At 32.1% G+C, this 12,269-nt stretch overlaps 1 protein-coding gene across 1 annotated transcript; it reads left to right on the top strand.

Annotated features, from left to right (window-relative positions):
- The first annotated feature begins 1,794 nt into the window (after positions 1 to 1,794).
- LOC125842657 (uncharacterized) lies at positions 1,795 to 4,525 on the top strand. The gene is made up of 8 exons (XM_049521980.1): positions 1,795 to 1,988; positions 2,572 to 2,664; positions 2,755 to 2,949; positions 3,115 to 3,162; positions 3,369 to 3,524; positions 3,695 to 3,748; positions 3,873 to 4,013; positions 4,148 to 4,525. The coding sequence occupies exons 1-8, from the start codon at positions 1,818 to 1,820 to the stop codon at positions 4,523 to 4,525; spliced, it is 1,236 nt and encodes a 411-aa protein (XP_049377937.1). The 5' UTR covers positions 1,795 to 1,817.
- Positions 4,526 to 12,269: the final 7,744 nt, after the last annotated feature.

Genomic DNA, 12,269 nt, shown 5'->3' with positions numbered 1-12,269 from the left:
ATAAATAATAATAATTAACAACTTAATATATCTGAAAGACATTTTAAAAGGGTTAATTTTGTAATTTTATCCATATCACATAAATTAGGACAAAGTGACCAGTAATGTAGGTTATTTGAAAGTTACATAAAAATATTAGAAATCACAATAATTAATAACTTAAAACATTCTTTTTAAAAAAATTAAAATTTGGATGACTCTCCAAATTTTATTTGTGTGACATAAATTGAGACAACAAAAATAACATATATTGGGTCCATTTTAATTTATTTGTCTTATTTTTTTGGAGTTTTTTATATTTAAAAAATGCGTAAAAATACTATAAATCATGATAATTGACAACATAAAATATGTTTTGAAAAAAATACAAAAAATTTCACTGATTCTTGAAGTGAATCTATCGTAAAATACTATAAATCATGATAATTGACAACATAAAATATTTCAAAAATGTTGTATGTGGGTAGTCTTATTATGTCTTCAATAGCGTCAAAGAAAGTACATGTTTGTGATAAAAAAAACGTATTATTTTATCCACGCAAACAATCGCTTCAAAAACTCCGTTATTAGCCCCAAAACATACCATTTATATTATTGGGCCCGTGCATAGCACGGGCAACATTATCTAGTAAAAAAATAAAAAGAGGAAGAGGAAAAAGGGCCGAGAAAGAGGCAAGCGATTGTACATTTCTTAATTTCAAAAAATTGTTATATTTAGTTAGAAAAATTATATTGTCATAGATGGTAAATATTTTTTAATATACTATATTTATGTGATTTACCCTATATAAAATATCAATAAATTAAATGACACTAAATTCTACAAATATTTAGTTATATTAAATTGTTTGCACATTGATTTACTGTGGCTGTTGCGCGACTTCAATCCGTTGGTGCCAATGCATGCTTTATTAACTCTCATTTTGAGTGTATTTTATGTGCAATATTTACTGTCTTAGGTTACATTTCTCTCATAATTGTGCACCAATTACTTTTGCATGTTATCAAATATACCCCTTAATTTTGCAAAAGGATCAAATATACTTATATGAATTTAATTTTTTCACTTTTGTTAGATAAAAAGTATATATCGTAATTATAGAAGTATATGTAAATTACTTTTGTGACGAACATATATCAACTCTAAATCACAAATTGAGAGGTATGTAAAACTTTTTTCCAGATAAACAACATTGTTATTGCTACGAAGATTGATCAATCTCAATGACTTTTTTAAGCCAATATTGTTAGCGTTGATTGTAATGATGACTGTTTAAAAGCGCACAAAAATCAATTGGCAACAAAAGAGGAAATCAAAGGATTACAGAACAAAAGAAAAATTGAAGCAAGAGTAAAGAAAATCAGCCCAATGAAGTAAATAAGAAATGCAAAAGAAAATCAAGCAAGTATTAATAAAAGTCTATTTAGTTCGATTTTTTTTTATTTATATCAATTTTTTTTAAAATCATGAACACTTCTAAATGTGTTTTTTTCTCTCTTTTTTTACTTCTAAATGTGACCTGTCATATGGTCAAACAAATAATAATTTGATAGTAAGTGAATCTGAATAGTCATATGGTCAAAAGTTCTTTTTTGGATATTACATAAATGTGAAACCATAAAGCTTCAAACATAAAATCATTGTTAATGCAATTGACTCTATTCAAATCTGTGGTAGACTGCTATTTTGGATATTAGTTAAAACTTACAAATGAGCAACAAACATTTACGAATAAAAATCTTTTTTAGATTCTTTTTTAGTCTCTATACAGTGTCTACCTCGTTGTAGTTTGATTTTTCAAAAACACCTTACATTCATGCCTATAAAAATAAATAAATTCAGGATGCATCAAAAAAATTTGTTGATGCTATATTTTCTTTTGAGTTATGATGGAGTACAAGGAGAGAGGATTTTGTCCAAATCAGAAGACGTGGAGTTGGAAAAACAACTAAAACTCTTAAACAAGCCAGCAATCAAAATTATTCAGGTAGTATTCTTTTTGAGTTTATTGTGCTCATAAATCTCTTGAAGCATTATTATTTTTATTTGATAATATTGATTTTGAAGTGGAACTTTTTTTCTTCACATAGTTTCTGGAAAATAGATCCTACATTCTTTTCCCCTTTTCAAATTTTTTGTTGTACTTGAAAATTGTGAACCCTCTACATTATCATTTATTTAAATTAATGGTTGAGATTTAATAAATTGCAGATAAGTTTTAACTATGATTAAGATAATTAATTACTTTCATATATTTGCTTTAAAAATATTTTAGTCCCACAATTTTAGTTGTACATGATATCACTCCTAAATATATTTTGTTAAAATTCTTATTTGCCTTTAGTAAAAAAAGAAAAAAAATGTTCTTGCTTTTGGATGCTTGGAAAAAAAATTCAATGTTTAAAGAGAAGATAAATTTGAACTAATTTTATTCTTATTCCCCACTAGTTACTTACATTGATGTAGATAATAGTTTAAACAAAGGATTTGAACCGAAATGACTCGATTAGGTGAAAGACGTGTTATTACTGTTATTCAAATTACTTGGTTCATGAAGTTTTTGTTTGCAGACTAAGTATGGGGATATATATGATTGTGTAGATTTCTACAAACAACATGCATTTGACCACCCGTTGTTGAAGGACCATAATTTTCATCCTAAGGTATATATTTACACTCTTTCCGTTTTCTCTTCGTTTTATTAAACAATAATATGATATTGTTGACATATAACTAAATATTCGGTGGAACAGATGAAACCTACTTTATCAAGTATAAAGAAAAATTCAAGTGACACAACAAGTAGCTGGTCATCGACAATATGGTCAAAAGATGGAGGTTGTCCTTTTGGAACTGTTCCTATTAAGAGAATTACGAAAGATGACATTTTGAGACAAAGACATTTGCCACCACCAGAAGATGTCACATTTGATGCTCAATTTGATGTAGTAAGATAATTTATGAACAACTTGCTGTTTTTGCTTGAATAATTCTTTACTTAAGAGTCCATGTATTATATAGAGATAAGAAAAATTGTTGATGCACAAACATAAAAAGTTTACAATAATCATCATGGAAAAACTCATATATTGCAATTATATTATCTAATGCAGAGCAACAACAATAGTGAGCCAAAAGAAAGATACACATCTGGATATAAGGTACATTACATGACTATGAAGATTTTATTATACTTTTGTCTTTCAGTTTCAATTTTCATTTTGAAAGTTTCTAATATGTTGATATAATGTACTCTAAGAAAACAACCTTTTTTTAATCTTGTTAGTCTAATTTACAACAAGGGGCTTCTTAGGTTTGGATATCTTATAAGTATGAGTTAATATAATTATGTATTTATTATATTTAGGTTGCAATAGCGCGAACTCCATATGATGCAAATAACAAGTTTAGGGGCGCTGGCATGGTAACTAATTTTTACAATCCTGAAGTTGATGGTCGTCAACATAGTGCATGTCGACTAAAAATTCAAAAAGGCTCAGAAATCTTACAAGTTGGTTGGAGAGTAAGTTTAACATGTTCGTTTACATATGTAATTTAATTGTTTCATGAGAATGAGATGTGATAAGGATTAAATATTGTATCTCTAAGATGAAACTTATGAGTTTTATTTAAGAAAAAAATAACCATTTTATCAGTAAACTCGCACTTGATTGTATATATTTTGTACTTTAGGTGGACCCAACATTATATGGAGATAGCAAAACTAGGCTTTTTATACATACTCAGGTAACTTATCTTATGTACCTTTATGGTTTATATCGTGAGTGCGCATGAAAGTGGTACATCTTTTCATTTAACTATTAACTTCGAATTAAAAAGACTTGTGTTAGTTATATTTTTCTATTTTTAGGTTGATAAAACACATTGTTTCAATACCCTCTGCTCTGGATTTGTACACGTAAACACTGAGATACCTCTTGATATGTCACTCATGAATAGTGTTGCACACCGTGGAGGCACTACATTTGAGGGAAGAATATACATTGAACAGGTATATTTTATGTCTTTCGTTTCATTGTCTTGTATATTTAGAATTTATATCAAAGTTTTTATAAGTAAAAGGTTGTTTATTTGGAAAAGCACATAAACATTATTTGACATTAACATTTATATTTTGAAAATAAGGATTTGGACACTGGAAATTGGTGGCTTTTATTGTCAGACAACTACGACCAAGTTGGATTTTGGCCGCAACAAATCTTTACTGGCTTGGCAAGCTTTGCTACCAATGTTGAATGGGGAGGAGTCGTGTATAGTCCACCAGGTGTACCTAAACCTCCTATGGGATCAAGTTATTTTCCAATCGGAGACAATCTTTATGACGCATTTTGTAGAAGTATTACAGTTCTAAACGAGACAGGAACGGTGAATCAAGTGGATAAAGTAACCATACATATCGATAATCCTAATATGTACCAGGCTATTTTTGAACGACTTGAGAGTGATAAAGAGTCTTACCTTTATGTTCTTTACGGGGGACCTGGTGAGAAATCACAAATCTAAGTTTTGTTAATTACTATTATTGATGATATTTATTTCCAATGTCTAAAGAAAATTGGAAATTTCTAGTAAACCTAACTAGCAATTTCTGAGTACTTTACAATTTGCACCCTTCTGTATGCAATTTTTTTGTAATCTGCACCTTGTTCTATCTATCTATTTTTAAAAAAAAAATGATTTGCACCCTAATCTCTTTATTTATCTATTATATTTATTATTATTTATGAGGGAAAAACATATATGTAGGTAATCTAAAATTACACCTTATTAAATTTGCTTCTAAAGACTGAAGCACACAATTTTTTGCAAGGTTAATTAATTAAGCTATATGCATCATTATATTCTCCAGTTTAATTTAATCTGTGGTGCTTTGTGATTTGCAATTTTATCTCATTAAAAATTTATACTTGAGGGATTGCAGAGTAAGGAAGAAAAGACTAATCTTGGTTGTCATTAGTTTTGTGTTTATTACATAAATAATAATCATTTCTTTATTTTATGTTACATAAAAATTAACGAACTTTAAATTTATTCCACAAAAGTCATTTTCTATTTTTAAAATAAAGCATAAATACCCTCTAAATTATGACCGAAATCTTAAGGACACATCTAAACTTAACTAGGATCCTATTATCCCCTAAAATATTTTAAAATGGAATAAACACACCCCAAAAACTGACATGACAAAGAGAGTGTGCACACTCTCTTGAAAACAAGTGAAGACCTAAAAAACTGGACATATATTTTTTTAATTAATTTATTTACAATTAACTAGTACACACAGTTATTTACATTGAAACTTATATATTTAAGTATTTTCATTTCTTTTTTTATAAAACATGTTATCCCCTAAAATATTTTAAAATGGAATAAACACACCCCAAAAACTGACATGACAGAGAGAGTGTGCACACTCTCTTGAAGGCAAGTGAAGAACTAATAAACTAGACATATATTTTTTTAATTATTTTATTTACAATTAACTAGTACATACAGTTATTTACCTTGAAACTTATATATTTAACTATTTTCATTTCTTTCTTTATAAAATATGTATTTTATTTTATTTTCTTTATTACTTTAAATATTTTATTTTTTCTCTTTTTTCATTAATTTATTTTCTTTTCACTTTTAATTATTTTCAAAAAAAAAATATGTGTATTGTTTTTAAAATAATAAATTAAAAAGTGTCATTTAATTTTAACGTTTTAATTTATTTTAATATTTTTGAACTCAGTCACTATTGTACAGAAGATATTCAAGAATGAAGAAAAGGCAAGAAGAGAAGTTTTTTTATTGATTCAATAGATCGTTTAGAGAAGAAGTCTTAAATATATTCAGAGTACACTTGGGATCTTTTTAACTAACTAGCTCTCACTATCCAATTATATAGGCTTATCAAGTTATTGGACCACAGTTTACGTTAGGCCTTACATCATCATTTTGTCCAACAGCTCCCCTCAAGTTAGGAGTGGTAAACGGATTATACATTTCGAGCTTGGACGTGAGAACTTTCATATTGTAGTTTGCTTAGGCCTTTTGTAAGAATATCAGTTGGCTGATCTTAGGTTGATATGTATTCTATTCTAACCAATCCTTTCTGAATTTTTTCCATTATAAAATGACAATAAATTATTTCAATGTGTTAGGTCTTCTCATGAAATACTGGATTGGCAGCAATTTGAATTGCTGACTTGCTATCACTGTAAATGTATATTGGGAGTTATAGTTGTACTCCAAGATCCTTCATTCATCCAATTAACCAAACAGTTCAAACACTGTGGTCGCCATGCTTCTATATTCAACTTCTGTTGAACTTCTTGAAATTGTATTTTGCTTCTTTGACTTTCATGAGATGAGTGAATCACCTAGTTCTACAATAAAACTTGTAATTGATGTTCTTGTGAAAGAGCACGATGCTCATTCAACATCACAAAATGCTGAAATTATGTATTTCTTGTTGCACATGAGAATTCCTAAGCAGGATGTTGTTTGATATACTTGATTATTCTTAGAGCTGCTTCTATGTGCGTTTTTTTTGTTGCTGTAGAAACTAAGTGTTTGTACACTATATGCTATATCAGGTCTTGTTACAGTTAGGTATAATAATTTTCCAATCAGTCTATGATAACTTGCATGGCCTGCATTGTTTCATGATGCAGATACAAGTATTTAGGATCATCAACAGGTGAATTGTTGAGATCAATATCCATTGGCATATAACATTTGATGAGGCCTCCTTGCTTTCGGGGGAATCTGTTTCATTTTAGTTAGTACCTTTAGAAGGTGTCGTGGGTCTTGTCCCAACATCCATCTCACACTATTAGAGGCTTCGTAGATAGATTGAATAGATGTTTTCCATTGTTTTCTCAGGATGTTCTGTTTAACTCATAGTTCATGTTAACTATTTTACAAAGACAATATTTTAAGACTTTATTAAATGTTCAATTGTTCACCTATTTAAGCTTCCGCATATTTTATAATATCATGTAAGTCATGTAGCCAGGCCAAGGGTTCGCATGGGGATCAGAAATGGTTCTCGATTGTCAGTCACGTTCAAGGTGTAGGAACGGGGCGTGACAGTGACCGATACTCGAGAACCATCTCATCCTCAAACGAACCCTAGGTCTGGCTAACTATGAATCACATGACTCTAAAAGATACGTGGAAACTTAAATAGATGAGCATTTAAACATTCAAAGAGAAGTTTAAAACACTGTTTTTAAATACTTAACATAATTCATAAGTTAAATAAACATCTTGAGAAAAAAATTGAAAAACATCTAATTATGTCCATCTATGAAGCCTCTAACGGTTCATGATAGATGTCGGGACAAGACCCACGACACCTCAAATGCTATTATAACGAAAATGAAAATGGAGTCTCCCGGAAGCAAGAAGACCTCACCAAATATTGTTTACGAGTGTAGGGTGATCTCTACGAAACGTATGTTCATGATCATGAACATATGTATCATAAAAGATGCAGGTTGAATGACATCAGTACATTGAATACACGAGTATGTAATAAGGCTGAATAAAATAATAATTGCATTGATGGACTGTAAGCAACTCGATGCTATATCAATGCATGAATATGAAATGAAAACCCTTTAAGCATTACAATAAGATATGCGATAGAAGCAATATGAAAATAATATATGTTACTTGTGGGGAATTTCTCTAACCGAAAACTATTACCATAAGTCTAGCAATGATACAATGTTTCACCCACGTTGCAAGGGTCATCCTATACTTTGCCAGGTATAGGATGATACTATAACTATGGATCCATCTAACATGTTGTCACGCCCCCAACTGGAGAAGGTGTTGCTGCCACTCAACACCTTATGCAATCGAGTTAGGCATATAAACATACCAACTGACTCAAGTGAGGGCCTAGAAGGTCGGGCACCATAACATCTAAAATACTATGACTGGACCCTTAAGGTCATAACCTGAATATCGGTAAGTCATATAGACGAAGGTAGACAAGCCAAAGATAATAAGGTACTAGCTAGCCGACAAGGCAACAATGAAGATATACACACATACATACATGTCTATACATGCCAAGCCTATGTGGCTGGAAACTAGAAGTTGCAGAAAGAAACCCAGAATATTGTGTCCACAATAGCCTCTATGAGTGACAAAAGCACTAGTTGGGACAAGGCCTTGATTATATTCAAACTGTACAATAAAAGTAACATCCTATGAGAGCTCCAGGAAGAAGTGGAGCTTATCAACTCACAGCTAAACCCTGAATCCTAGCAGAGGGGTCAATCAGAATCCCTACCTGGACCTGCACGCAGGAAACAAAAATGCGTCCCCAGGCAACGGGACATCAATACGAATAAAAATCTACTGGTATGTAAGGCAAAAAATAGAATAATAAATAGTTACTGTAAAAAGGGAATAAAGATACCACCTGAAACAGAAACTCTGGTAGCCACCATGGCTGACATCAAACCTTAAATAAATTAAATATGCATGGTATGCTCACATAATCATATGTCGTGAATATATATATATATATATATATATATATATATATATATGCAAATGCATGTCATACCCAACCATGTGCTAGCAATGGTGGTGCCTTTCGGTAGCGATCCGGGATCATATTCGCCAACTTGTGGCCATCTCTGTCTCATACGTATAAATATAGGCAATAGATGCATGTCATACCCAACAATGTGCTAGAAATGGTGGTGCCTTCCGGTAGCAATCCGGGATCATATTCGCCAACTTGTGGCCAGCTCTATCTCATACGTATAAATATAGGCAATAGATGCATGTCATACCCAACCATGTGCTAGCAATGGTGGTGCCTTTCGGTAGTGATTCGGGATCATATTCGCCAACTTTTGGCCATCTGTGTCTCATACGTATAAATATAGGCAATAGGCCCCATACCTTTCGATTATAGCTCGAAAGTAGAATGTATAACATGTAATGTCATGGATTCGTAATCCATTTGTTACCTGAATCATGTTGCCAATCTTGGCTCATTGGTTCTCTTGTCCTCATAATCTTGTAATCACTTTCGTATCACATGTAAATATCTCGTGAAACTTATATACTTGTAGATTAAACGGGAACACTTAACTTGGATTTAGAAAGGCAACTTAAACTTGAAGATGTTCATAAAGAGCTTAAAGTTTCTCACTTAGTATCTATATATGTTTCCTTAGTAGTTTGTAAAAGAAAGTATTTCAGAAAAACCAGTACTTTATTAGTTTAAACCTACTATTTACATTTAAGAGTTTTGGAGATCGACGTTTTATTTTAAAGTTTTTCAAAAGTATAAATTAGCGAGGAAGGAGGACTGATTTCAAATTCACATTGTTCATCCCTAATCTTTTTAGGTTACTACACCTAAAGAAGAATAAGAATTCGTACACATGGACCTATAGTCAAGAGAATCAACAAAATGACATAAAGACGCCAAATACCCTATCTAACCGAACGAGTGGAATAGCAACATAATGGAGTCACAAAAATACACCAGCTGCAATATCAATGCCTTTCACAAAAGGTCTTTATAGTAATAGACTAGTAAAACAATATTTGACGATTTAGGATTCCAAAATTCGTGCTCAAAAGAAGTACAGTGCTTAGCCTTAACATACCTCAATTCTGAGTCTTGTTGTATCAATATGGATTGTACCCCTTCCTTACAGTATGTAATCTACATAAAATTATGTCATAGTATGAAATCTACAGAAAATTATGCCACACAGCCATTACAGGCAGAATATTAACAAGGTAGGGTCAAAATAGCAATTTAGATCTTACTAGCAAAGTAATTAGCTCGCCAGACACTTTTTAAATGTATGCTTCATTACCTTTTCTTCTCCAAATTACAACCCCAAATTAATGACGTAACATACATTTTTGCAGCAGCTATTAATAAGTGGAGGCCTACACAATAGTCAACAACAACCAAATAGAGTATGCATGCATAATAATAAAAACTCGGCGTATTGCCACACCCCTCCTCTCCAACCACAAAATAACTACAACCAAATCCAAATCATGAGTCTTCAAACCATTAAACCCAGAAAAATATATGTAATATAGTCCTATAATTATTCAATATAACTATAATAACTCGAACTTACGACTTCCAATCACCATCCTGTGAGTTCGTCCAATAATTACGTTTGGAATCACGTCTTTATCTTCATAAGCAATAAGAGAATAAAAGGGAAGAACCTTAACTTAAAATGGATGGAGCTTATAGTATTTTAGCATGTCTCCTCAATTACAAAGAGTCTCCTCAAACACAAGACATTGAACCAAGAAGAAGTCATTTGAAAATTGCAATGCAATAATAGAGCCAACGTTACACTTATTTATCTTATAACTAATTACCCATCTATACTTCTTCTTCTCTTCCAAACTCATATGCACACACAACTAAATCATTTCCAAAAATTCCATCAACAACAACATCAGAAAATACTTCAAAAACAGCCCAACATCACATAACTATCAAAATTCAATTTTCCAGCCGTCTATTCGTGTTCTTTCTTACATAGCATAGCTATAACTTGGAATCACTCAATAAAATGAAGGGTGCGAATTATTACCTCCAAACAGCAACAACACCACCTAAAAACGAGACTCCTTTACCACAAAGAATCCTTCAAATCACAACCAATAAGGAGGAAAGAAGTAACACAATCTCTATGAACGTTCAGATGGTAAAACCACGTTGAAATCTTGTAAATCTTTGCTTGGATTATAGGGGAACCTTTAGAGAGGATTTATGATTGTTTTCTTCTTATTTTGGTCGAAAAAAATGAGTTAGAACAAAGGGAACCCAAATCTTATAGAGCTAAACCGACATAGGGGCCAGGGACCCACCTTTACGTGCCTGCTTGTGTAGTCTCACTAAAATCTGAATATCTCTCAATTCTGAAGTCGTATGGATAAATGATTTAATATGTTGAAAAGTAGACTCGTAGACCGTCGATTTCATATATTGGGATTCTTCTAAAATCTTACATATTGGGAGAAAAGTTCTGAGACATTTAACCCAAATTTCAGAAGGTTTATCAAAGAAACTTACTCTAACCTTTGTCAACTTTTATTTCCCAACTTGCTTGACTTCAAAACTTAACTTACGATCATTGGGCGACTATATCACCTTATAAAACATCCTTATTAGCATATAAGGCACTCTTTGTCTTACCCTAAAGGTACTGGTTAACTTAAACCTTCCGAACTGGCAGAGTGTTAGAAGAGACATTCTTTAACTCGAACTTTTTTAAGGCATCCTTGACCCATAACGTTAGTTTAATTCTTTCATTTTTAACCACCCCTATGCAAACTTATTCTTATAACATGATACACCCAAGTCATATAAACCTCATATACTCATGAGATGATATGCATACTATGCAAAAGAACCACATAGTCTCGCATATGCCTTCTCAGAGAAAGTGAGGAGTCGCATGAAGAATTAATGTTATCATATCATATGATGGCTACGTAGTTTTATGGGACTTTTGAGTTATAAAAGACTCTAACCCAATTCGATGCTCGATACTACTTCCAAAAATATTCAATATCAATTATGTTCAATTAACCCTTTACAAAGAAAGGGGCTATTACTTTACTGAAGTACTTTTCAAAAACATCAGACATACTTACATTTAAAACGTATACTTATGGACTTATTTTTCAAGCCCAAGATCAATATATATATATACAACTGAAAACTCTTATATTTTTATGAAAATAGAGCTCTTAAACTTTTCTCTTAAACTCACTTTAGTTTTGAATGTACCCTAAAACATGTTATTAGGATATGAAGGAATTTTCAAAGGTAAATGGAACCTATAAAAGGAAGGGAAGTGTGGCCACAACTTAAAGGAACACACATTGGATGAAACAATGAGAGATTGGTCGAGCGACCCCTGGCGCACTGCTGGCGCGGGGAGCCAGGCCCCAAACTTCAAGCACTGGCCTGGGGCACACTGCTGGCGCATGCGCCAAGCCTTGTACTACTGGAGCCAGGTATAGGCGCACTGTTGGTGCGGCTCCCCAGGGCCTAAACTACTGGGGACCAGGCCTGGCGCGCCACCCCAGGGCCTCCCCAGCACCCCGACGAATTTTCAACCTAAAATTAGGACTTCAAATTAGTTTAGAATTGGGAAATTGTTCCTAAAATCTTCTTGTTTCTCAAACCCAAAACCAATATGAAAACTTTCATAAAATTCCTTTAGAAAACATA

The sequence above is a fragment of the Solanum stenotomum genome, chromosome 10, assembly GCF_019186545.1.
Source record: "Solanum stenotomum isolate F172 chromosome 10, ASM1918654v1, whole genome shotgun sequence".
NCBI classification, from domain to species: Eukaryota; Viridiplantae; Streptophyta; class Magnoliopsida; order Solanales; family Solanaceae; genus Solanum; species Solanum stenotomum.
Note: the sequence above shows the minus strand (reverse complement) of the source record. Positions and strands in the feature narration are given on the sequence as shown.

What these genes read in the sequence shown, in the direction of transcription:
- LOC125842657 (XM_049521980.1), top strand. Translation starts at nt 1,818, where the DNA reads ATGCCTATAAAAATAAATAAATTCAGGATGCATCAAAAAAATTTGTTG. An exon ending in TTGATGCTCAATTTGATGTA is followed by an intron (nt 2,950 to 3,114) that starts GTAAGATAATTT and finishes TATCTAATGCAG; the next exon opens with AGCAACAACAATAGTGAGCC. An exon ending in TCTTACAAGTTGGTTGGAGA is followed by an intron (nt 3,525 to 3,694) that starts GTAAGTTTAACA and finishes TTTGTACTTTAG; the next exon opens with GTGGACCCAACATTATATGG.